At 39.1% G+C, this 27,824-nt stretch overlaps 1 protein-coding gene across 1 annotated transcript in view; it reads right to left on the bottom strand.

Annotated features, from left to right (window-relative positions):
* The window catches only part of ABI3BP (ABI family member 3 binding protein), a 316,616-nt gene that overhangs the window by 66,133 nt on the left and 222,659 nt on the right, over window positions 1-27,824 (bottom strand). The window contains exons 36-45 of the mRNA XM_074973278.1: window positions 26,993-27,067; window positions 22,761-22,835; window positions 19,652-19,729; window positions 13,888-13,962; window positions 12,984-13,058; window positions 12,450-12,524; window positions 10,187-10,261; window positions 6,369-6,443; window positions 5,800-5,865; window positions 4,645-4,719 (exon numbers count right to left, since the gene is read on the bottom strand). Coding sequence (XP_074829379.1) covers window positions 4,645-4,719; window positions 5,800-5,865; window positions 6,369-6,443; window positions 10,187-10,261; window positions 12,450-12,524; window positions 12,984-13,058; window positions 13,888-13,962; window positions 19,652-19,729; window positions 22,761-22,835; window positions 26,993-27,067 — 744 coding nt within the window. The remainder of the gene's footprint in view (window positions 1-4,644; window positions 4,720-5,799; window positions 5,866-6,368; window positions 6,444-10,186; window positions 10,262-12,449; window positions 12,525-12,983; window positions 13,059-13,887; window positions 13,963-19,651; window positions 19,730-22,760; window positions 22,836-26,992; window positions 27,068-27,824) is intronic.

Raw genomic sequence — 27,824 nt, 5'->3', positions numbered from 1 at the left:
GTTATTCCTTGACTTTAGCAAAGCTTTTGATACAGTCTCCTACAGTATTCCTGCCAGCAAGTTAAAAAGGTATGGGCTGGATGAATGGACTATAAGGTGGATAGAAAGCTGGCTAGATCGTCGGGCTCAAAGGGTAGTGATCAATGGCTCCATGTCTAGTTGGCAGCCGGTATCAAGTGGAGTGCCCCAAGGGTCGGTCCTGGGGCCAGTTTTGTTCAATATCTTCATTAATGATCTGGAGGATGGCATGGATTGCACCCTCAGCAAGTTTGCAGATGACACTAAACTGGGAGGAGTGGTAGATAGAAAGAAATCTGATAAGGTTCAACAAGGACAAGTGCAGAGTCCTGCACGTAGGATGGAAGAATCCCATGCACTGCTACAGATTAGGGACTGAATGGCTAGGCAGCAGTTCTGCAGAAAAGGACCGAGGGGTTACAGCGGACGAGAAGCTGGACATGAGTCAACAGTGTGCCATTGTTGCCAAGAAGGCTAACAGCATTTTGGGCTGTATAAGTAGGAGCGTTGCCAGCAGATCGATGGAAGTGATCATTCCCCTCTATTCGGCATTGGTGAGGCCTCATCTGGAGTACTGTGTCCAGTTTTGGGCCCCACACTACAAGGAGGATGTGGATAAATTGGAAAGAGTCCAGCGGACGGCAACAAAAATGATTAGGGGGCTGGAGCACATGACTTATGAGGAGAGGCTGAGGGAACTTGGATTATTTAGTCTGCAGAAGAGAAGAATGAGGGGGGATTTGATAGCTGCTTTCAACTACCTGAAAGGGGGTTCCAATGCAAATGGTTCTAGACTGTTCTGAGTGGTAGCAGATGACAGAACAAGGAGTAATGGTCTCAAGTTGCAGTGGGGGAGGTTTAGGTTGGATATTAGGAAAAACTTTTTCACTAGGAGGGTGGTGAAGCACTGGAATGGGTTACCTAGGGAGGTGGTTGAATCTCCTTCCTTAGAGATTTTTAAGGTCAGGCTTGGCAAAGACCTGACTGGGATAATTTAGTTGGGGACTGGTTCTGCTTTGAGCAGGGGGTTGGACTAGATGACCTCCTGAGGTCCCTTCCAACCCTGATATTCTATGATTCTATGATACTGGAACAAATGATTAAATAATCGATTTGTTAAAACCCTTAGGTTAATAGGGTGATAAGTATCAGATTTGTCAAGACCTATCATGCCAAATCAACCTAATTTCCTTTTGGCCTAGTGGATGGGGGGAAGCAGTAGACATGATATATATTGATTTTCGTAAGGCTTTTGACACAGTTCCACATGACATTTTCATACAGAAACTAGGGAAATGTGGTCTAAATGAAATTACTATAAGGTAGGTGCACAACTGATTGAAAAACTGTATTCAAATAGTAGTTATCAGTGGTTCACTGTCAAACTTGGAGGATGTATCTAGTAAGGTCCTGTGTCCGATACTATTAAACATTTTAATTAATAATTTGGATAATGACTTGATGAGTTTGTTTAAAATATGTCCAGATGACACCAAGCTGGGAGGGGGTCACAAGCACTTTGGAGGACCGGATTAAAATACAAAACTATTGTGACAAATTGGAGAAACGGTCTGAAATCAGCAAGATGAAATTCAATGAAGACAAATGAAAAGTACTATACTTAGGAAGGAAAAATCAGTTGCACAACTACAAAAGGGGGAATAACTGGCTAGGCAATAATACTGCTGAAAAGGATCTGGGAGATTATAGTGGATCACAAATAGAATACGAGCCAACAATGTGATGCAGTTGCGAAAAAGACTAATTTTGGTGTTCATATCTAAGATGTGGGAGATAACCATCCTGTTCTACCTGGCAATGGTGAGGCCTTGGCTGCAGTATTGTGTCCAGCTTTGGGCATCACACTAAGAAAGATATGAAGAAATTGGGCATGTTTAGCTTTGACAAAAGAAGACTGACTGACTACCTGACAACAGTCTTCAAATATGTTAAGGACTCTTACAAAGAGGATGGTGATCAATTGTTCTCCATGTCCACTGGAAGGAGGACAAGTAGTAATGGGCTTAAACTGCAGCAAGGGAAGTTTAGATTAGATATTAGGAAAAACTTTCTAATAATAAGGATAGTTAAGTACTGGAATAGGTTTCAAAGGGAGATTGTGGAATCCTCATCACTGGAGGTTTTTAACAACAGGTTGGACAAATACCTGTGAGGGATGACCTAAGTATACTTGGAAGTGCCTCAGTGTGGGAGGGGCTTGACTAGATGACCTCTCAAGGTCCCTTTTAACTCTACATTTCTATGACTCTCTCAGCTGGTATTTGGAATTTCAACAGCTCCAGTAAGAATGGTGACAGATTTCAGAGCGGTAGCTGTGTTAGTCTGTATCAGCAAAAACAATGAAGTGTCCTTGTGGCACCGTAGAGACTAACAAACTTATTTGGGCATAAGCTTTCGTGGGGTAAAACCCACTTCATCAGATGCATGGAGGGGAAAATACAGTAGAGAGGTACAAATACACAGCATATGAAAAGACGGGAGTTGCCTTACCAAGTGGGGGGGGGGGGGTCAGTGCTAACGAGCCAATTCAATTAAGGTGGAAGTGGGCTATTCTCAACAGTTGACAAGAAGGGAGGAATAATCACTTCTGTAGTGCTAATGAGTTCAATGTAATCTAGGTGGCCCATTTCAAACAGTTCACAAGAAGGTGTGAGTAACAGCAAGGTGGAAAGTTAGCTTTTGTACTGTTGCCATATGCATATTGTGAAGCTTAAAGAGCAGCCCAAGACTACAGTCCAGACCAGTCTCGGATGTTAATGCTGATCTTAAGAAGGTTCTACCAGTTTTCATAATTAGAAATAAAAATCACCAAACGAATTATAAAAATTATAGACAGATCACGGGAACTATAGTTTTGAAGGTCTCTGGTCCTGATTTCCCTTTCGAAGAATCAGACCCAGTTTCTTTCTCTCTCTCTGTTGATACTTCCACCCACATTCTTCACATGACTGAGGTAGGAATGAATCCTTTATGAACCACACTGATTGGAAACAGGGTGGCCAGAGGCTCCTAAGCATTCTTTTTGAAACACCTGGGTCCCTGGATTCTCTGACACACAACCATTTATACAATTAAATAAATTCTAGCAAGCAAGCCACTTAACATTTTCCTAGGGCTTGGCAACTCAAAGTCCCTCAACATTTTTTAGGTTTGGAAACGTAGAACGAAACATCTTGGTTAACATTCACCATCACAGTCAGATCCCTAACCAAATAGCGCACAGACGTGTTCATTCTAAAAGATGAAGAGTTTATTCTGCAGCACAGCCACTTATTCAGTCTCTTTCTAGTGAGCACAATAAGTCCATTACAGCCATTCTATTGAATGATGCTTCAGCAAATGGACAACTCCCTGCACAACCCCATTAGCTACTTCAAGCTGTTTAGATGGGGTCTCTCTCTCTCTCTTTAGTGGCAACGAAGTGTGTTGTTTCACTACAATACGAGAATTTGTCAGCACTTCTCTGGTATAAACCCTAATTTCCGATCTTCAATTTGAATGCTGTTCTAACACTTTTTTACCCTCCAAAATTTCATCCTGCTGCAAACTGATGGATTGACAGTACTGGAGACTGAAGGCCTCTATCAGTTCTTAGAATTGGGACAGCACAGGCAATCATGGTGCAAGTGTCCTCCCAGTGTATGGCCAATGTGTCTCAGCCTTGACCCGAAAGGATCATCCTTAAAGGCGACAAGATAGTTCTGTCTCCTTGTCCCAGTTATCACTTCCCACTGGGTCTGGCAAACAATGGTTTCTGTAATGCAGACAACCTGTTTGCTGGGAAATGGACCAATATGTTCAGCTCATTTCACATCAAAGCCAATGAACAAACATTAGATCATGAAAACTTTGGATTACTAACTACTCAAGCAGAAGTGAAATCACAGATTCAGAAGTAAGACTTAATTTCTGTTATCCCTATGTATAGTTTATTTTACAAACAGTTTCATGCTGTATCATCTCCTGTGATTGAATTATAGCATACTTAGTTTAAACAACTCCATTTGAAATTTATCTGCAAAAATATCTTTGATCTTCTTGGGTTACCATGCAAGCATATAAGACCTTTTTCATTACTTTATGCATTTTACCATTGCTTACCATTATCATCATCATCACTGACATTTCTTCCAGTTACAAAAGGACATTCCAAGTACCAATTAAGATTGAAACAACTACAGTAATATTATTAAATGGCTGAGGGCAGTGGTGGTTCATGAAACTGTTTTCTCATCATACCCTTAGAGTGGTAGGGAACTTGATCCCAGCTTGGAACCCCACGACCGTACTTATACTGTGGTTCTTGTTAACATCCAATTAGCTCAATTTGAAGCTATAAATGGACCACATATAAAACAGTAGGGAATAAATATATGCTTTTTATAGTGATGCTCAGACATGTTAGGCATAAACTAAGCACCATAACATGATCAGAAAACAGTAAATGAATTACAGTATTCCAGTTAGAGAATTCACTCCCATAATTAAGTAAAACTTGCTCAAACATGAATTCAGAGAAAGCTAGATGGATTGAACAGGTATACTCCTGGCTTTTTACTGATACACTCAAAAAGATTGCAGAGAAAGCATATCTGTAAGCATTACCTGTTGGTGTCCCACCCCATTTCATCACTCCAGCAGTTTTTGTTCTACCAGGTCCTGGTGTTGTCTTGTTTAGCGCTGCAGAGACAATAATACTAAATTGCTCAAATCTTTTTTAAATTAAAAAAAGAAAACACTGATAGCCAGGCCACTGCAAACTGAATTCCCTATTGGTTAGAGAGGAAATGACATAATAATGGTATTATGGCTCATGCATTTGATTAAAAAAAACAAACAACCATGCTATTTTAGTCCACAAATTGTGTCTTCAAAAACCACTTTATCTGAAAGTAGGCAAACCTTTTTTAAAAATGGAAATTACCAACAGGGTATGGTTTTATATTCTTTTATTCCACATACACAGAATGGCCGCAGAATCCACCAGTTGCAAAATTTGATGGCACAATACAAGCTCTCATTGAACAAATAATAAAAATTGATGTGAACAAAGTCCCAACTGCTCTCACAAAACTGTGTAGCATGTTGAAAATTGAAATTCTAGGGTAATTTAAAAAAAAATTAAAACTGGTATTTGTATTAAATTTAACATCAACAAGGACCACAGAAGAAATAATGTACTGTTTCTATTACTCATTTACATATTTAATTAAATAAAAATCTTGGTCTTTGAATTTACTTGAAGATGCTGCAGAAATTTCAGTGGACCATACTGTGCCACTAATTCTTAAGCAAAACTCTGCATTTATTTCAAGAGGGAATTCTGCTTCAAAATCAGTGTTGTGAAATGGCTCAATGTGTCACAGAAGTTAGCACAATGCACTGCAGAAATTGGGAGTCTGACATGAAATGTAAACTGAATTTATCAGAGAATATAGGAGCCCTGGTTACTACTGTTGGTTAAGCAGTATTATAAGGTACTTTCTAGATTATGCTATGCATTATCTGTGTCAACAGCTTCTAGATAAGTTGGAAATAATGAAACATCTTTTTCAAATGGAAAAAAATTAGAAACCAGCTCTTTGAAAGTTTATCTGATTCAAAAAAATTCTCGATAAAATCAGCAATGGAAAGACTACATCAACAGACCTACTCAACAGAAAAGAAAATACTAACTACTTCACAGCAACACTTAAAAGATACAGCTAAAAGTAAGTGAAGCTGATTAAATAAGGACATTTTAAAAGAATACGTCATTACCAGGTCTGGTCTGTGGCTTATCAAATATCTTGGGTCTTGCAGAAGTGAGACGCACTTTATGTGGTGCTGAAAGAGACAAACTGAAGTTTAAGTGCCAAGGTTGTGAGGAATAGCAATGATCAAGGGAGACAGGCCCTGTCAGTGCATTGAAGCAAAATGAGCATGTGCCAATTCTGTAATTTTCAACATATTAATTTAGCTGCACATCGAAAGCCTGTGCTAGTCTGTTTAGGAGTCAGAAGTTAACTGCAGCCAGTCTGTAGAGTCTAGCTGGCTACATTCATGCTTAGTTTTAACAGGAGAAGACATGAATTATTTTACACTCAGTTACACAATTGCGTATGGATACAGAGTCAGTTCTGCAGGGTGTTTGTGGCCTTAAGAAATTTAATTAGAGTCTGTAAAAAAACCAAAGAGTCAAGTATTCCAGATAAAGGTGTGAAAGTTTTCAGCATCACTCAAGAGACGACGTCTGCAAACAAAATGAAGAAATCCAAAGCAATGAGAGCATGGGCTGGTGAAATGCAGTGACAGCATCAAGTTTAAAAATGTGAAGTGCTGGCCATTACCCAGGGTTGCCTCTGTTTTGCCAAATGGTTTTGATATTTTAGGTTTAATGGTTTCTGTATGAATCACATAGGAAGCTGTAAATGTAAAACAGAAGTCAGTAACAGCTGAGTTAGTCACTATCATCTTACACCCAAAATACAGTCTAATAGGCTCTACAATTCTTTGCACCATAAGCAAAGTTTGTCATTTGGCTGCTAAACCTAGTAGCCATCCTACGCTAGCAACACTGTATAATAGTTTTTTAAGAGTCTAAATAAAGAATAATATCTTTTTCATATGAAACTATAGAGGAAACATTTAAGCAGACAGAATGTCATTGCTCAACTTGGAAAAAGTGTTATAGGCCTAGATCAAATATCTCATCTGAAAGATGGCTGAATATATTAATACTTTGCACTTCTGTAACACTATCCATCCGAGAATCAAAACACAAAGTAGTAACATAAATGCATTAAACTTCATATGATCACTGTGAGGCAGATTGTAGATTTTGATTGTACAGAAATAAAGTATATTTAAAGCAAATGCTCCATGGGGGGAAATATCAACTTTCATGTTATGAATATTCCCCCCTAAGATTTGGGGAAAATAGACACTTTTTCTTAAATATTTTTTTTAAGAACAGCAACATTCCCTGCAAGTTTCATTTACTTGACTAAAAACATGGAATGAGATAAAATTCTGAAAATTGGTTTCTGAAAGTCCCTGTGTTCATTGTCTGAAATATGCACTCAGCTATCTTTTTGTGCCTTCTCCTCAATCAATAAGGTGGCGCTTATGCACCCGTAACTCCCACTGAGGTTCACAGAAGCTGTGTGTATGCAGGGCTACATAGTCAGGAAAAAGGGGGAAGTCATCATTAATCAGGCTAATTTTAATTATTTAAACTCTATCCCACAGAATTCCAATGAAAAGTATCACATGGTAAGTAATGTCTTTCTCAGTCTTGTACAATAACTTCTTCAAGATGTGTTGTCCCTCTTTGCACTCCTCTGTGGGGCATGCATGCGCTCCACGTGTCTGAGACCAGAAGATTTTCTGCCTGTGCCATTCTCCTCCTCATGCTCTGAACTGAGAACGTAAGAGGCGGTGCAGACTGACTGCATCTCCAGTTCCTTCTCCATCATGAATCATGTGCAAAGGAACCAAAGCAGAGGGAAAGGAGGGCAGGTAGTGGAATACCTATAAGGACAACATATCTCGAAGCATTCCAGTTCCTAATTACCAGTAATTTCTCGTTCTTATTAGAGTGATAGTCCCTATGTGTATTCCACTGTGGGTGACTGACAAGCAGTATTCATTGAGGAGGGTATGGAGGACCTCTGTGGTACCAATGACTGGAAGACTGCTGTGCTGGAAGATGCATTAGCTGTTGAAACTTGTATCAGGACGTGTCTCATGAAGGTATGGACAGAACACCATGTTGCTGCTTTACATATTTCAGTGAGACGACCATCACAAAATGAGGGTATCCAAGCAGCCTTGGCCCCAGTTGAGTGGGTTCTCACATCTGGGGGGAGGATGACTGTTAACTTGCAACACAGCACAAGGCAGCCTCATATCCGCTTTGAAAGTCTTTGTGAAAAGATCACTTCCCCTCTCAACCATTCTGCAAAGGACAAAGAGTCTAGACAATATCTTCTTTGTAGGTAGAATGCCAGAGCCTGGTGGATATCTAGAGAATAAAGTATCATGTCCTCACTGGTGACATGTGCTTTTGGGAAGAAAACAGGTAGTGAATTGTTTGATTCAGATGGAAATCCAAGATTATTTTAGGAATAAATTTAGGGTGAAGTCTTAAAGAAACGTTGCCCTTTTGGAAGATTATGTACAGCAGATCAGTCATAAGGACCCCCAGCTCACCTCATCTTCTAGCTGAGTTGATGACAACCAGAAAGGCAACCTTTATAGATAGGTGGGTCAAAGAGCATGAGGCCAGGGGATTAAATGGAAGCCTTCTTAATGCTGAGAGGACTGAGGTTTCATCACAGGAGGGAAGGTTCTGAACTGACCAGAAGGTTCTGAAGCTAGGGTGACCATCCTGAACTTCAATCTGCAGATAAAGACACTGAGCTGTTTGAGATCTGAGTCTCCATCCTCCTTTTTGGAGGGGGGATTAGAAAATATTTTGACTAAATACCCCCTCAACACTGGGCAAAGGGTACCAGCTTTATGGTTCCTGATGAAGATGGCATTCCACTTCTTGAATGAACAACCTCTTGTGAGAGTGGTTCCTGAAGAAGGGTGGAGAAGGGGTTTTGATGGGGGAGAGGAGATTAACTCTATAGCGTAGCCAGTCTGAATGATGTGAAGAATGCATGTGTCAGTCATTATCATCTGCCAAGCGTGGGAGAAACAAGCTACATGGCCACCAAATTGTGTACAAGAAATCTGGGAGGACAGACGTGGCATCTGGCATGATTTGGTCCCCATCAAAAGTGTTTCTTAGCAGCAGGTTGGGGTTGGATGGGGGGGAGGGAATGTTTGCTTGCTCTGCTGCACCCTCTGTCGTTCCCATGGTGGTTCATAGCCCCTCTGAACATAAAAGTGGTGAGGTGCCAGTCACTGCTTATACCACTGTGGCTGTGGAATTTCCTCCACGGTACTGGAGTATAGATCCCCACAGAGCAGAGGGTTGCCTTTGAGTCCTTCAATGAGTGTAATGAACTACCGGCCTTCTCACAGAACAGACCGTTGTCTTCAAAGGGAAAATCCTCCACTGTAGGTTGGACTTCCCTGAGGATTGAAGCCATGACACTCTACACCAGACAATAGCCAACACCATCAATTGGAAGGCGTGTATGCTGCATCAACTGACGTTTGGAGGAATGATCTGGTAATCAATTTACCTTCCTCAATGAGTACTTGGAGCTGCACTCTATCCTACAGCAGCTGGTTAGTAAATTCTGTTAACTTAGAGTAATTCACAAAATTGTATTTAGACATTAATGCCTGGCAATTTGCTATGCAGAAATGCAGGCTGGTTGAAGTAAAATCTTTTCTCCCAAATAGGTTCAGAGAAAAGCTTCTTTATCAGAAGGGGGTGGATCTTGGTTGATGTTGCCTGTATCTTTCAGTGACTGCTTGGACTATGAAGGAGTTTGGAGCAAGGTGTGTAAGTAAAAATTCTGCTCCCTAGATTGATACAAAGTACTTCTTTTCTGTCCTCTTTGGAGCGGGGGAATATATGGCTGGGGTATGCCAGACTACCTTGGCAGGTTCTAAGATGGAGTCATTAATGGGGATTGCCACCAACTTGGTAGGCCCCATGCTCTGCAGAAAGTTGAGGGGTTTATGAGGGGGGATCTGGGGCATCAGCGACCCTCCTTCATAGGTCTTGGAATTCCAGAGCACAAGAAGGAGAAGGGTGCAGGTGCAGACCAATGGAAACTGCTAGCAAACATTTTTCGGTTTCAGGCAGATGTGCACCCCACAGTAGAATACACGTAGGGACCATCACTTGAAGAAGAAGAGCCCTCGAGTTCCAAGTACAGAACTAAATGAGATTAGCACATTTTGTGAATTTACCAAGCCAAATCTTGCTCATGGATGTGCATGCACAATTTTTTTTTCCAATGGGAGCAGCACATGTCCATTCGAGGGCAGAATTTGGCTCAGACTCTGAGCCCCCTCCTCCCCCTCCAAAAACACAAAGTATGGTATTTGGGCTTCTGAGAAAAACTAAAACGTACCTGGAATACAGTGTTCTAGGTAAAAATGTATACACCATTTGACCTTAAAGTGCAAAGTGCACTCATCCACTTCAGAGATTGTTAACGGTCTCAAAACACTGAATTAAGAAAAACAAATCAGTTACCAGTTTTCAAGTGTGGATTTTCAGTTGTTAGAGCAGTTTGGGGCTTGGCCGAAATCTGGTATGTTTCATTTGGAACTGAAAGTGAAAACGTCAGAATTTATTAAATGTACATCATGTCTTCTTAAAATCAGATGCTACAAATTAAATGCAAGAAGGAGGAGGATTAAAACTCTGTTTGTGTAATCCAGAAGTGAAAAGGTTCAGTGCTGGAAACCTGGCTCAAAATCAGGCTTTAATTGAAAATATAATCTTTGAGACTAGGAGGATACAAAGCATTAATAAGACAGGCAACAGAAGATTAGGGGGTCAGGGCAGCGCATTGCAGATGACAGTCCAGCCTTGTGCATCAGATGTGTGTTCCTAGAAAGAACAGCAAACAAACTGACTGGAAAATCAGAAGCAGTATTATGCATGAGCCCTGGAGCATAACCAACAAGTAAACAAAAGGGAGAGAAACAAGGAAAGTTTAGCTATTGATAAAAGAATAATTTCAGTCATCTTCCAAAAGCAGAGGGGAAAGGTAATGACAAAAACTGGCAAAAAAATTCTCATTGCCCAAAGTCACTTTAGACCCATCAACAACATGAACTGTTACAAGGTTAACTGATCTCAGATGCACTGTTTTTGGAGTAGCAGGAAATAATATATCAGCGACATTTGGGATAGAAGAAAAGGTCAACTTAGTAGTATGCGGGGTCGGGATAAAAGACCAGGTTTTTCTTTTACAAGATAAAATAGCACTCTAATTAAACAATTGCCAGCTACAGAAAGTTCATTTTTCAAATACTTAATTAAAGTATTCACATGTATAGCAATAATGCTTTTCCTATTTGTTGTATATTTTAAATTTCCTTACCATCCTCTTCTCAGATGCATACTTCTTCGCAGTTGTGTTAGCACTAATGTCCACTGATGTGACCACTGATAGATCTAGTCAACTGATTCCTCCCGTAAGAGTGACTCGGTTACTTATAAGGATGTCTCTCAAAATCATCCTTTAAAAACTTAACCTTCTCTTTTATTAACTATCTGTTTCAATTTTTATTTGTGAGGTACAACAAAAAATGTACAATTCTCTAAAGAACAGAGTTATTGATAATATTCTCTCACAGTGCTAGAGGACTGAGAAAAAGGAAACGATTAAAAATATCATCATCAACTATATTGTCTGCCTCAAGAGCAAATATAATTGACAATTCAAAGACGAGGGTTGGGGCCACCACTTTGGAAAAATTAAGAACTCCTTTTCCTCCTGTCATTACTCACCCTAAAAGTTTTCCTTATTTAATAATCCAACTAAAACTGAATATTTGGAAGATTCCAAAAGTATTTGTATAACTTTCCCTCATTCTTGTGCACAAATAGTGGCCCGGGGCTAAAGAACCAGGAGTCTCCTCCCTTATAACAGTGCATCTGTATTATCTAATGCACCTATCACAATAGTATCTGAGTCACCAATAGTTTTTCCATCTCTCCTATTATTACTGATTAGAAGAGTCTCTTTTCTTAGGGAAAATGCAGATCTACAAACTGAACCTTTTGCCTAGAACAAAGTGATCTACAAAGTACTGTCCCTGGCCAGATTCTTCCCTCAGTTAGATGGTGTAAATCTGAAGACATCTTACTGAAGTCCATGGCATTATTCTAAGTTTGCACCTGTTCAACAGAGCAGAAAGTCTCTACTCTCTGCAAGTTCCAGAGAGGAACAGTTGTGTAAAGTCTTACGAGCTTCAGAATACAATGCAAGGCTCATCTTTTTTTGGCTAAGCCTGAGCTTGGTTAGTGTCACCGGACTCTTTTAGAGTCTGATTCTGAGACCTGAATTCAGAGGATAGTTGAAAAGGTGAGGAAAGCCTTATCAATTCATGGTTCCCTTGCATACAATAATTTCCATAAGAAGAGTGATGGCCGCTATAGAAATGCATACATATCAAAGACGCATCAAGGGGTTCTATGGGTTAAAAACAATCCACGGATATTACTTAAATTCAACATGAAACGACCGTGAACAAATGGCTGACTTGTCACCTGCTTTCCACAAGGAGAGATTCAAATCACGCTAGCCCGTTCAGTGTCCTCTTCTTTTACAATTCACTATTGTGTGCTCAATTAAATAAAATGACCTTAACATCTTTCAGTATGCCATGTTCGTCAATTCATCAAGGCACTAACCAATGTCAACATGTGTAGCTAAGCTAGTTCCACAATAACATTTTTAAAGATTGTAAGCCTCTATATCGAATTACAGAAATAATGCAATTACCAGGTTTAGTCTGTGGTACTTCTGGCCTGACAGATGTTTTGGGTTTGGATGGAATGAGTCGTGTTTCTTTTGGAGCTGAAAGAAAGGAGAGGGATTATTATTGTATTCTTCAGGAATCATAGTCCAATGCCATGTTTAGCCCACAGAAAATGCAATAACAATTTCATGATTTTCTGGAAGCTGAAATAAAATGACTGCTCAAAAGGAAGAAAATTAACAGTGCTGCGCTGTGGGATGACTTGATATAGTGATCAAAGTGGCCAAAATTCTGATACTCTGAGAAAGCGGGACCACTCAGTTTTGACAGATAAGAAATAATAAGTTAATGGGTGCTTCTGAGCAGGTTTGATAGTGGCAGAGAGATAATTTCTAAGACAGAGCTATGAGTCTTCCACGGTAAAGGATGTGCATACATGTAGAAGGAGAATGAAAGAGAATGAAATGTTGCAGTACCAAATAACTTTCTAGAAGAGTTTTCTTTGGTGAAAAGGGAAAAATACCAATATAACAATTTCAGTAAGGAAACTTCTTTACCCATTGTTGCCTTTGTCTGTTTAGAGGTGACAGAAGGTTTTGTTATGAGTGGCTGTGGGGATGTTCGATGTACTGCTGTTGGGGAAAAATGCAAAGAATGTTAAAATAAAAAAAGAATTGATGAACTTCAGTTCTGCACACAAGATAAAACAAAAACTGCAATGGAAATAGGTAGCATTTGGGTTATTCAAAGCAATTGCCTTACCCCCGCCCCAAAAGGGTCAATTTACAAATCACAGAATAACACAATATCAATTATACTGACTGTTGACAGAAACAAATTGACTAAGATCTTCCTTGTAGCTTCTTGCTTTATAGTTGTAATACAATATACAAGCAGTGGTGAGATAGATATAAAAGTATCCATTTTAAAATTGCTTTTTGTTCTAATATAATACTACTACTTAGTTCTTATATAGCACTTCTAATTGGTACATCTCAAAGCACTTTACAAAGGAGGTCATTATAACGATCCCCATAGGGGAAGTGTAAGACACAGATAAGAGAAATGACTAGAAAGTAATTAGAAAGGATTTCATGTATGCAGCCACCCAAACGTTTTTTTAAAAAACAAAACAAAACAGTGAATCTTCCAGTACTGAAACAATTACGGTTCATCACGTGCCATTCCTTGAAAATCCTTTGGAAACGAGAAATAGTGGCATGGGGTTCAGCCTCTCCTTTTTGGGATTATAAATCTGTCAGCTTTAAAGTATTTTTGGTTTTCATATGCAGAGGTGTACATTTTGCCATCACTTACCCCAGCGCAACACAGCTGAATAGAGCTACACAGGAATAACTAAGGAGAAATTGGCTGAATGCTTCTGAAAAGCACAACAACTGAGGTCTGGCTAAATGAATGATTAAACCTCAATATACAGAATTACAAAAATGACTCAATTACCAGGTTTGGTCTGTGGTATTCCTGGCTTGATGGATGTTTTTGGTTTAGTAGGCGTGAACTGTTTTTCACTTGAAGCTGAAATAAAAAAAAAAAACACCCCTGGACTATAACTGCAAATTTCTATAAGGAAACACACTGTGATTGCGGCCTTCAAGGAAATGTGTGTCCAATAACCTGTGAGGCAAATTATGCAAGCGCAATGCTGAAAATCACTTAGTATGAATGCCCAAAAAAGAAAAAAAATTATGCCGCATTTTGTTTCAATAATAATTGCTATGTATGAAGTGGGTGGCATTCCCAGTGTTATGAGAACGTCCACCTCTGGATGAAACAGGAGAAAGTTGTTGACAAAAAGAGAAACAGAACATGATACAATGAAGGGGCTGCTCAAGCTAACCTGACAAAAGATAATTTATTCGGACACTACTGGCCACATTCTCCTGTATGTGAATGCCTGAGGACAGAATTGGACACTATGTTATTTTTCTGTTAGTCCACCCCTCCACCTAACTGGATCTATGGATCAGTCCCCCTGATTCCAGCTACAAAGCTACTCAACTCTAAGTTGTTCTACATATCTTTCAGCCAAGAACTCTTGCCATGCAGCATATCCTCAACTGAAAAAAATATTATTAGGAATATGCTTAGTATTTATGGCAAATTTTTTTTTTTTAGTGATAGTGGTGGGGTCTGTGATCCATATTGGTGTGAAAAAGTAATGGACAGGGACTATCATATCCTCACAATAGGCAAATTCACCGCAATGTGGATATTTGGGTGTTAAAGGCAATTCAAATAAAAACATTATAAACCCATAAGCTGAAGAAACGTTTCACCCCATGTGTGGGATCTCAAGTAACCTAACGAATATACAATAATATTTGGTGAAGATGTAGATAGCTCACAAGTGACTGCTAATGCATACATCAAGTACTGATTCTTTTGCTCTTTTAGAGCAAAAACAGGACGTTGTTTTAGTAAAATATATTCATATAATAGAAAATTTTAATTTCTGGAGCTACCGAGAAACAGTATAAACCAGCAATTACAATATAGATATTAGTATCTACTTAGATGGAGAAAAGTTGCACCAATTTAATTTTCAAAACATTGGCCAAGACCTATCTACGAAGCTGAGGTCACATGTCTTAGACTGCTGATTAAGATAGTTGGAGCCATGCACTCTGTAGTTAATAAACTCTACTCTAAGAAGCATCCATCTTCTCACTACGACTGATAAAATTTACAATGAAAAAAATCTATTTCTGCCCACAAGCCCAAATAAAGGGTATCTACCTTAGACTCATTCAGAAACTCTCCAACTGGGGCATGAATAATTAAAGTTCAGAATAAAAACCTGTGTGGCTTATGTTCCACCCAAGCTTTTCTGAAGAGGGCTGACTGGGAGCTAGTTGAGGTGATTGGAGAGATGGGTTAGAGAGCTGCTGCTTGGAGTTGGGAAGAGATTGTGGTCCATTTTTATTTTTGTATGGTCTATGGTGGCAGTTGGAGTCCTACAGTTTTCTTTCAGTTGTCTTATATAAATTGTGTAAAGAGCTCAAAACCAAACATCGGTGCAGGAAACGCCTTTCAATAAATACCTTTTAAATAATATCTTAAATTAGCTGAATTTATGAGACACAATGAAGAGTGTTACATATTTGGATATCAGTTTCTGTATATCTGCTACTACATTTCCAGCAACACTTGCTTGTTCTATGAGTCAAATCTCTTCTTACTGGAAAAGATATGAAATCTCAACAACTTAGGAAATCTCCTTGATCTTAAGAACTATCAAGGAAAGGAAACTGAGTGAAATATTGTAGGTGATGTCCTTATTAACGGAGTTGGGTAAAACTGGTAAAAAAAAAAAGTGCCAGGAACACTTGTGTGACTTTTTTGCAAATTTGTTCCACATTTTGCAATCACTACATTTCAATTTTCAAAAAATCTAGGCAGGTTTAAAATTATGCATAGAAAGCCTGAAAAAAAGCAACAAGCCACTTTCCTGAAACATCTCACAAGAAAAGACATTTTAACATAAAAATTCATGCTTGTATGCTTTCTAAAAGATGCCACTGTCGGATAACCACTTAGCTTTCAGCCCACTGCTTACTCAACTTAACCATGTGATTTTCATGAGGCAATATCACCTCCATCCTTTATTTAAAAAATGTGATATTTTTAGAAAGTAGTTCTACGGTCACTGCAAATTTTCAGATAATGAAAAATATTTTCTATAAAATAATATTGAAAAATTTGGAAATTTAATTAAATTGTTCCAATTCACTCAGAAACAGGAAAACATCATTAAAAAACTCACAAGTAAAAATTGCTTTATTTCACCAAATTCTACTCATTGAAAAAATCTGTTGAGATATTGGAAGTGTTTTTCCCACAGTTTCATGAGCAAAATGATCAATCATTTCCCTATTCCTTTCCTAAGATCTTCCTGAGTAGCTGGAAATGGCATTTAAGAGATTATGTATTTCAAAATCAGGATTTAGCCATATAGACAGTCCTAGCTGTAAAAGATCCATCCTTTTTTCCCCATTGTTGAGTTAAGGAGAGAGACAAGGAACACACTGACTGGCAGGATGATCTCATGGAAAGATAATGCTCCTGGATTTCCATACTGTATTACAGAACAGATACAAATAACTTGTGAGGCAACATTGCATGTTTTGAAGATTTAAATGTTTTCTCCTAGAAAATTCATACTGTGTGAAGAAAAAGATTCCCCAAGGTATGTAGGCACCTTGAATTTGTTTCTAATTATGCTAGGTGATGAGATTGGGGGTGGGACTGGGGGTGCTAAGAGGCTGACTGCCTCAAAGAAGGCCTTAGAGAGCTGAAATTTTTATTAAAATAGAGAAGTGAAGGCAAGACAGGAAAGATGATCTTATCAAACTAGAAAGGGAGAAAAACAAAACAACAAACAAACAAGGAGCATGAAGGGCAATCCAGTTCTAGGGAGCTGAGTGAAAAGGCAAATGGTAACTCGGAGTTACTAATTGTCTGCTTTCCAGAGTTGGGCTTGAAGTAATGGGAAGCCCAAGACACAATCAGATTCTAAGGGCTTGTCTACACTGTGCAGTAAAGCGCATTAGAAAGTTGTGACTTGTACAGTGCTCTAATGTGCTCTGCTCTAACTGCACCACCTCGACCATGTTGGCTGGAACTAGAAGGTATGTAGTTTGCATTAACATAGTCCTGTTTCAAAGGACTGAAAATAAATAGAAACGGCTTGTCCACACAAAGAGTTAATGCATGGCAAGCTGGGATAAGAACATAAGAATGGCCATACTGGGTCAGACCAATGGCCCATCTAGCCCAGTACCCCTGTCTTCTGACAGTGGTCAATGCCAGGTGCTTCAGAGGGAATGAACAGAACAGGTAATCACCAAGGGATCCATCCCCTATCGCCCATTCCCAGCTTCTGGCAAACAAAGCCTAACGACAACATCCCTGCCCATCGTGACTAATAGCCATTGATGGATCTATCTTACATGAACTTCTCTAGTTCTTTTTTGAGCCCTATTATATAGTCTTGGCCTTCACAACATCCTCTGGCAAAGAGTTCCTCACATTGACTGTGCGTGGTGTGAAAAATACTTCCCTTTGTTTCTTTTAAACCTGGTGCCTATTAATTTCATTTGGTGGCCCCTAGTTCGTGTGTTATGAAAAGGAGGAAATAACAATTCCTTATTTTCTTTCTCCACACCAGTCATGATTTTATAGACCTCTATCATATCCCCCCTTCATCGTCTCTTTTCCAAGCTGAAAAGTCCCAGTCTTATTAATCTCTCCTCATATGGAAGTCGTTCCAGACCCCTAATCATTTTTGTTACCCGTTTCTGAACCTTTTCCAATTCCAATATATCTTTTTTGAGATGGGGCGACCACATCTGCATGCAGTATTCAAAATGTGCATGTACCATAGATTTATATAGAGGCAATATGATATTTTCGGTCTTATTATCTAACCCTTTCTTTATGATTCCCAGCATTCTGTTAGGTTTTTTGACTGCCGCTGCACATTGAATGGATGTTTTCAGATAACTATCCACAATGACTCCAAGATCTCTTTCTTGAGTGGTAACAGCCATTTTAGACCCCATCATACAGCATGCTACATTTATGAAATGAGATGTTACAGCTCTTAAACCAGTCTGGTCAGTTCTGGCTTGAAGCATGCTTAGCGTGTTGTGGACAAAGTGTAAAACGAATGTGTACTGAAAGAAAAAAATAACTCTCTTATTTCTCATAGCTCACAGTAAAAATGAACTGGAATCCGCAGAAGCTAGCATAGCACCTACGCCCGAATTACCATTGAACACTCTGGATAAATATTATGTTTATGCTACTTTCTTTGCAGAGTGAGGGCTACCATAGACTGCTTTAGAGAAATCTCTCTCCCCTGACTGTGCTTTGTGTGAAGAAATACTTCCTTTTGTTTGTTTCAAACCTGCTGCCTATTAATTTAATTTGGTGACCCCTAGTTCTTGTGTTAGAAGAAGGAGTGAATAACATGTCCTTATTTACTTTCCCACACCAGTCATGATTTTATAGACCTCTATCATATCCTGTCCCTGCCATCATCTCTTTTCCAAGCTGAAAGTCTTATTAATCTCGCCTCATATGGAAGCTGTTCCATACCCCTAATCATTTTTGTTACCCTTTTCCAATTCCAATATATCTTTTTTGAGATGGGGTGACCACATCTGCACACAGTATTCAAGTTGTGGGCACCACAGATTTATATAGAGGCATTATGATATCTTCTGTCTTATTCTCTATCCCTTTCCAAATGAGACCCAACATTCTCAACATTTTTGACTCCTGCTGCACACTGAGTGGATGTTTTCAGAGAACTATCCACAATGACTCCAGAATCTCTTTCTTGAGAGGTCATAGCTAATTTAGACTCCATCATTGTAAATGTACAGTTGGGATTATGTTTTCCAATACGCATTACTTTGTATTTATGAATACTGAATTTCATCTGCCATTTTGTTGCCCAGTCACCCAGTTTTGTGAGGTCCCTTTGTAACTCTTTGCAGTCTGCTTTGGACTTAACTATCTTGAGGAGCTGATGTACAGAGTGCTAGCCTGCCAGACACTAAGTTACCAAGTAGACCCTAGTACCACGCACTAGAAGTTCTGTAGTGTGTGCACCACAGAACTTTTACAGCATGGTAGCAGAGTCAACATGGCCAGTTCGTGAGTGGCAAGCTAGTGCATTGTAGATTTACATCCCAACTTGTTGCACACTAAGTCTCTGTGTGGACAAGCCCAAAGATTGAGAAGTATCTGTATTCTGGGAAGAAGTCTGAGAGGCAAGTCACCTATCTGAAAAGCTCATAAAGATCCTAAAAAGTACACCACACCCAGCTAGATCGTATTGTACAGTTATCAAAGAGCAATTCTAGTATGTGGTCTTTCCCAAAGTAAGGTAGCAGAATATATGACTGCTATTTTTCCAAAATCAAATAAAACTGAAGCATTTTCTCCATCTGTTATGAATTCAAAAATTCAGATTGGACTGACGGGTCCTGCTGCTGTAAAAAAAGATTTGTTCATGTGAGGAACAGCAAACAACATTGTGTGCTCAGCGCCAAAGGACAAGCATGCATTTAGAAGCAGAGGAAAGTCTGATGATTATATTTAATGGCATAAAATGAGCTTCTCCTGGGAATTTCTTCTCTGATGGGGATGAAAACAAACAAATCAAAGTGACTACCTATTGAATAAGTATTATTACCCATTGTTGTTTTTGCTCGTTCAAGAGAATGAGGAGTTGTAGCAGTGACTGGCTCTTGGAGGGATGGAATGACTCCTGCTGGAAAAAATGTAGATAAATCCTGAGAGAGATGAGGGGACTCAATGAAGCTACACAATTTATATTAGATGAAGATCGGGCCCAGGAGGTTTTAAAATAGCAAGCATTTGCAATCAGAGACTTACAAGATATAAGTAGCTACTATTAGGCTTTATTTAAAAGGAGTTTTGAGGGGTTTTTTTTGTTTTGTTTTGTTTTTCTAAAGAGAAAAACATTTAAACATGAACAAGAGTACTTGTGGCACCTTAGAGACTAACAAATTTATTAGAGCATAAGCTTTCATGGGCTACAGCCCACTTCATCGGATGCACAGAATGGAACATATAGTAAGAAGATTATCTTCTTACTATATGTTCCATATATATACAGAGAAGGTGGAAGCTGCCATACAAACTGTAAGTGGCTAATTAACTAAACATGGTGGCACATACTCTACATTCGTGACAGGTTTCAGAGTAACAGCCGTGTTAGTCTGTATCCGCAAAAAAGAAAAGGAGTACTTGTGGCACCTTAGAGACTAACAATTTTATTTGAGCTACAGCTCACTTCATCAGATGCATTCAGCTTATGCTCAAATAAATTTGTTAGTTAGTCTCTAAGGTGCCACAAGTACCCCTTTTCTTTCTACATTCATGCTGTTCCTTGTTTATATGAAAATTCTCTGTAGTAGGCTCTCTTTACTTTATACACACACAGATGTATCTATAAAAATAGACAGGTATAGGTAGCAAAATTCAGATCGAGATCCAGATTTCCCTGAAGACTGAAAAGCAATTCGATCCAGTGTTTTGGTTCAGGGCTCTGTTAGTACAAAGTAATCATACTGTGCACAAAGATGAAATAGGAGAACTTTTAACACTGCCTGAACATGTGTATTAATTTTCCGATGGTATCATTAATAATATACTTAGCTTTGCAATGGTTGTTACAACAGTTTCTGACTAGGTATGGTTAAAACCAGAGGAGGACAAAATTTTTCACAAGGAAGGTTTTCCCACCAAAAATTATGGATTTTGTCAAAACTGAAATTTTTCACAGTAAAATGTCGATTCTGATTAAAAATTTTGGTTTTCTGCAGGGAATTTCCAAACAAAAAATTTTAATTTTGACTTAAAATGTTTTGGTTTGGTTTTGTGGTTTAAAAAAACAAAACAAAATGGAACGTTTTAAGTCAGTTTGTCAATTTGAAATGAAAAATTTCATTTAATTTAATTTGACATAATATTTTGTTTTTATATTTTTATACCAAAAAAAAAAAATTGCCATTTTAAGTCAAACAAAATACATTTTTCTTTCTTTCTGAAATGTTCATTAAAAATTCATTTCAAATTGTTCAGACTTCTCATGGGAAAACTGAAATATTTCAATAGACAAATTTTGAAAAAGAAAAAAGATTTTTCATTTGAAATTTGTCACAGGAAAAAATTTGCTTTTTCAATTAGCTCTGGTTAAAACCCATGCGGACCATACAGAGAGGTCTAATGAGAGGTAAGGATCAATGATGATAGTGGAAAGTTTGTGATATACGACAAAGGATCAGAGTAAGATATGTGTGCCAGCACAGTCTTAGTGTTTCTCATATTGATTACATTTCTATACTCTGAGAAATTGGGCCAACCTTAGAACCTTATCAATATGATTTCTCATGCTTTATCTATCTTAGACGTTTATAAAATAACTCCTATCTGTAGTACTTCTAATAAATCTTTTTTTCTTTTAAATTTTACTCTTCAGCCTTTTGTACATTGACTAGAATATTCTGGGTCTTACTGTAATATAAATAATAAATTAGATACACAAAACAATGTAAGGAGAATGTTATGTAAGTGGTAAAGTTACGAAATGCCAGATTCATGTGAACTTAATTGCTGCACGTTTGTTTGTCCTTCCTGTGCTCTAAATCAGACAGGGGTCGTATGGAACAAATAGTGACGATATAATTAAAGAGAGTATCATAACAAATGCACATAAGGGGACTTTGCGAGTTAAATAACATTCTTTGAATGTATTTTTGTATGTAATTGCCTAGTTATTTTTTTCAAGAGGAAAAAGGTAAAAACAAATTCTATTATGTGCAACTGACAGCCTACCATCATGCCATCAGCAGCAGGATTTGAACCCTGAATCTTCAGCCCAGATTTCTATCATTTGAACTACAGCACTAACTACATTAGCTGGCATCCAGAGAAGGCTGTTATTCCAGAGAGGGTGGAATGGGTCACAGGCACTATATGCTGGTTCCAGGGTGGCTGAAGGGAGCCTGGCCTGGCCCAGCTCTCCTTGTCTCCTGCCCTCCCCACCTCCTGTCCAGGAGTTGGGGCAGCTCTTGCCTTATGTGGTGCCCCAAAGTGGGGGGATATAAAGGACATTGAGTTCCTGTGTTGGGCCTAAGGTGTGTGGGGAGCCCGGCTCAGCTCTCTCTCTACACTGACACACATCCCGCTGCTACAGCTGTTCTGGCAGGCTCCAGATGTTCCCAAAGCAGTGTGCTCTGCTGCTGGTGCTTTGGGGGTGGTGTGAACCGGACACTTTGAATTGTTTGTCTGTTCAGTTATTGTTTCGGCATGCTGCCAGAATTTTCCTGAGGAATGCAACTGACCAGAGAGAAATGATGATTTTTAACCTCAGCTGAACCTGAAAGGACCTTGATGAGACAAGGGAACCACCACTTCCCGAGTCTGAGGCCTTTTTCTCTGCCAAATTCCCAAGGCATCCTGCAAACAATGGAAGTGTGAAAGTTTCTTAAATATAAATTACAAGCATCTTTTATAATGGAAGCTGTTAGGCAACTTAAATAAAGGGGTTGCTACCAGCTCCCCCTGTAGGATATCAAGGCCCCTTTATTACACTGAAAACAACTGATTGTTTTCATCAGACTCACTACTCAACTGCAGTAAAATGGAGACTTCTTTAGCTATAATGATAAAATGTTAGTTGCATTTCTGCTGTTACCATTTTTCCCCCAACAGTCCATTGTAGAAGAGTTGCTAAAAATGTGAACTTAAGCACAATGAAATGCAAAATAATTTACCAGGTTTAATGTGAGGCACATCTGGACTGGATGATGTTTTACGTTTGGAAGGAACCCGCTGAGTTTCTTTTGGAACTGAAAGAAAGAACCTCTTATAAATGTTTACGGTCTCCAGGAATAAAAGTCTAACCGCAGGTGTAAAGCCACAGACACTGCAAGCCTTCTGCCTGCAACAAGGAAACAAATTTTTTATGGGGACAGTGAAGAAGGCTGAAAGTCATATGTGCACAGGCCCTTAAAAGAGAAATGATGGCCTGGCATGTGAAAGCATTTGAAAAATGATCAAGCAAGCAAGGGACAGACGTCCTTGTCCTGTTTGGAGCCAAGCTGACAAGGATTAAGACAAGAATTTATTAACACAGACAGACATGGCTGCAGGATGACTGAGATCTTTCCATTTGTGTTTCAGAGCAGATAGCTGCTGTACCCAGGCACTTCTCGTCATGATATGCATGCTTAACTCCTGTAGATATCAGTGAAATGAGAAAGTACAAGAGAATGGAAGTGAGATTTTCCTGTGAAGAAAACAGAGTGGATAGAAATCCCCAGTTCCAAACAACAGAGGTATCTAAGAACACAAAACAGAATAAAGTTTAATGAATCATTGAAGGATAGAATAATTCTCTTTAGACTGATCCATGCCTTTTCAATGTTAATACACAATAAGTTCTCTTTTAGTGATCAGTAGATATTTAATTAACACATCTTAACTGTAAAAGTGGGCCAAATGATGGATTGAGCACAGGTAGGAGCTGCAGGGAGTCAATAGTTGATCAGTACCTCTCAGGACTGGGATAAATCTTTATAGTAGGCATTTTAAGAGTCAAATTCTGCCCTCAAATGCATGCTTGAACACAGGTCTGAGCCTTCCATATAGACATTCAGCATCAATGAGAGTTGTGCTCACATATGAAGGCATAATTTGCTCCTTAAAGCTTTTCCTGTCTTTCCCTAGATAACTTTTGAGAGGCGTTAAAGAGAAAAAGTGACTCCAAATTTCCCTCAGGACACTCTTGTATAAAAAAAGCTTTTAGTATAAAATTAACACTGCTGATTTTTGTTCAGTAACAGTTGAAAAATATCAGTCAATTGTGAACAGTGAAACAAAAATAGCTGTGATGAAAAACACACACTGCAAATTTATTTAGGTCACTAAGTTAGTGTGAAGTGTTTTTATTTGGATTTTGCTTCTGGCAATGGCAGTGAGACTGGTAAATTTTCCACATAAAACTACCACCACCTAAAATACCAATCACATGGCAGAAGTACAGCCTTATGAAAGATTTGCAGTCGCTTGGACTTTGAGCAGCAGTGCTAGGTAGCTTCTGTGAAAGCCAAAATAATTGGCTGAGAGTCAGCTGATGGCAGTATCTTGAATGGTGGCATTCTATAAGCTCTGAATCCAGTTATAGTAAGCATTAATTGTTAGCTGTGTGCTTGGTATTGTACTAGTTCTTGAAGGAGCCATAAAGGAAAATGCAAAGATAAACAATAATTCACAAAGAAGCCTTAAATCTGGTGCATCAGCCCTCTAGGCGTTCACCTTGTGTAAGGGGAATTTCTGGGTACCATTGAGATACCATAGCAGCTATATGTCACCCATTCCTTGGGACCAGGAGCAGCTAGGCATAAGTAAGAGAAGCCTGAACACTGTGGCTACAGGCTAAAACCATCTTTGCCACTCCCTCACTCTCCACAAATCCTCAGCTGGAATACAGAGTCTCTACTTCTGGAACAGCTGGAGTACTGCTTTTCATTTACCACTGCACTTATTTAGTTTTCTGCAATAGCTTGGATAAGTACTTTTATGAATAATATTGCTTTTTAAAAGTGCATTGATTTAACGTGAGACTTTCTAAAACTCTAAGTTATCTAATTATACAAAATAATGGAATTATTCACCAAGAAAAAATATGAGTTAGACAAGGTGAGTGAGGTCTTATCTTTTATTGGACCAACATCTACTGGTGAGAGATAGAAGCTTTGGAGCTTACACAAAGCTCGTCTTCAGGTCTGGGAAAGGTATTCAGAGTGTCACAGCTAAATACAAGGTGGAACAGAGAGTGTAGCATACGCAGTTACATATTCTAAGCGACTGTTCAAGGTGAAATGGCCTGTTACCACCTCTCCAGTCATAGGACAAAAAAGGGGGTTAGTGCGTTACAGATTGTTGTAGTGTCTTTATTTAGAATATGATTTTTAGTGTCTATCCAATTATGAATTTAAGCTCCAAAGCTCATCTTTTGAAGGTGTTGTGCAAGTTTCTTTTGAAAATGAGGTCTAATAGGTCAAATATGGAGTGATTGTTTTGTGAAAAGTTTTTGTGCATGAGCATAATGGTGTTTTTGTCTTTCATCATTTTTCTGCAAAAGTTCATTCGAGAGCAGTGTGATTGTCTGGTTTCACCCACATAGTTGTTACCGTGGCATTTAGTGCACTGGACGAGGTACACCAAATGCTGTGATAGGCATGTGTAGGACCCATGGATCTTGAAGTACTGTTGTTGGAAGCACAGATCAGCCTGATACCTGATACCAGATACCTGAGATACATCGATAATATTTTCATCCTGTGGACAGACGACCTAAACTCCCTCACGGATTTCCATCACAACTTCAACAACCACCAGCCATCCATCAAATTCTCTCTCAAACACTCCTGCATCAGCATCATATTCCTGGACACCATGATCAGTTTCAACAATGGAATGCTACAGTCAGCTATATGCAAAAAAAACATGGATCACCACTCCTACCTTCACACATCCAGATACACCAAGAAATCTTATTATCTAGAGCCAGGTACTCACCTATCACAGAATATGATCCAAGGAGAAAGTTCAGGATACACACCTAAACACACTTAAAACCACCTTTGCCAAACAAGAGCACTCCACCAGAGACGTAGATTGCATAATAGAACAGGCCACCCAAATACCTGGAGAAAACCTGCTTCAATATGCCCCCTCACACCCCCTGACCGCAAACTCCTGGCTGTCACCTGTCACCCTACACTGGAACCCATACAGGGTATCATTAAATAATTACAATCCATACTCGACAGGGACCACATCCTGAAAGAAATCTTTCCTGAACCCCCTCTTCTGGTGCTCAAACGACTCCCAACCTCTCCAGGCTCATCATCAGAAGCAAGCTCCCTACGGGCTAGGACACACCAATTAAAAGCATCATAAGACCCTGCCATAAAAGCAGATGCAAAACCTGCAGACATATCTCTACTGCTACAATGATCAGTACTTTCCACAGCACACCTTTCAAGATCCAGAGGTCCTACACATGCCTATCACAACATGTGGTGTACCCCATCCAGTGCACTAAATGCCCCAATAACAACTATGTGTATGAAACCAGAAAATCACTCCACTCTCAAATGAACTCTCACGGGAAAATGATAAAAGACAAAAACATCATATCACCCATGGGTGAACACTTTTCATAAAGCAATCACTGTATATCTGACCTCTCAGTGAAGTGGTGTTAAGGGGCCACTTCCCTTTGAATGGTCCCTTGGAATATGTGTTAACTTTTTATGCTAAACAATTCCATCTTGTATTTAACTGTGACACTCTGAGTATACTTCTCAGACCTGAAGAAGAGCTCTGGTGTGAGCGCCAAAGCTTGTCTCTTTCACCAACAGAAGTTGGTCCAATAAAAGTTGGTCTCACCCACCTTGTCTCTCTAATATCCTGGGACCAACAGGGCTACACCACCACTGAGGAAAAAAAAATCTCATTTTCCTCTGAGTTCAGTTCTGTTTCAAGAAGTTTGTCAGTTTTATTCATGTCTGAAGTGAATCAGTGGAAGTCTAACTTTAGGGGTGACCATCTGGGCTCCAACTTTCCAGGTAGGAAATGTAACTTTTATTTTGATTTCCATGAATAGGTAGTTACTCAAAAAAGTGGAGTTTCTTACCTCTTTGAAAAGATAAGTCTCATAATTTAATTGATAGGTTCCCTAAAGTACATTAACAAGTGTATGTAAACATTTTCATAACATTACTGATAAAAATGAAAATGGTCATTAAATCTCTGTAGTTTTCATCTGTAGGTGTAAAATGTGAGATCGCAGATGCTCACAAGCTGATGGCTGAGAAGTAGAGACTTGCTATGCTACGATGCTAACATGTTAGTTTACAAAAATTCAGTCCCTTGAAGTACAATTGCAAAAAATAAAACCATGACATTTAAGAATACAAAACAATGATATAATTACCAGATTTTGTTTGTGGTATATCAGGACTGGGTGATGTTTTTGGTTTAGATGGGACACGTCGATTCTCTTTCGCGGCTGAAAGGATTCACAGAGTTATACATTAAAACAGGTGTGCTGCCAGGGAGCTTTAATTTAGATTTTTCCAATGGAAAATTAAATTTCTTTCAGAAAATAATTCCAACAGAAAATTCCTGAGCAGTGCTAATAATGGCCGACAGCCTGTCATTACAACACAGCATAGATTAGAGAAGAGGTCAGAGGTTGAAGTGACCCCTGCCTGCTCTGCAGATTGTGGCAGTGGAAGAATGGGTTACACCTTTGTTCCTCCCACTCTCAGTTGTGCCAACAGAACTCTTGTGTAGCTGAAGATTCAGAGTTTGTCTAGCTGGGATAATGCACACTACAGAAGGGAGGGGATTTCTAAAGTACTCTAATGCGTTATGCATTAAGTGGTCTATGTAGACCCTGCTGGTATCACTCAAGGTTCCCTAGTGTGCTTTAATATATATTAAAGCATAACACCTATTGATGTGCACCAGCAGGGTCTACATGGACCAGTTAATGTGCAACACATTAGTGTGCTTTAGAAATCACACCACCCGTGGTGCGTGCGCATTGCCATACCCTGTACACAGGATCTCAGTCTCTACCTTTTCCTGTTGGTGCTGCCCTCGTATGTTGTATTTTCTGAGAATCTTGCCCTCTTCACCCAGTGTTGCATAAAAATATCGCCAGACAAGCAACAGAAACAGCAAAGATGGGGATCTTCACCATTCACCTTCAGATGGAAGGTGATGTACAAGAGCAAAGTGGAGGGTTTTTTTGGTACCTT

This window comes from Natator depressus, chromosome 1 (genome assembly GCF_965152275.1).
Source record: "Natator depressus isolate rNatDep1 chromosome 1, rNatDep2.hap1, whole genome shotgun sequence".
Lineage (NCBI taxonomy): Eukaryota > Metazoa > Chordata > Testudines > Cheloniidae > Natator > Natator depressus.
Note: the sequence above shows the minus strand (reverse complement) of the source record. Positions and strands in the feature narration are given on the sequence as shown.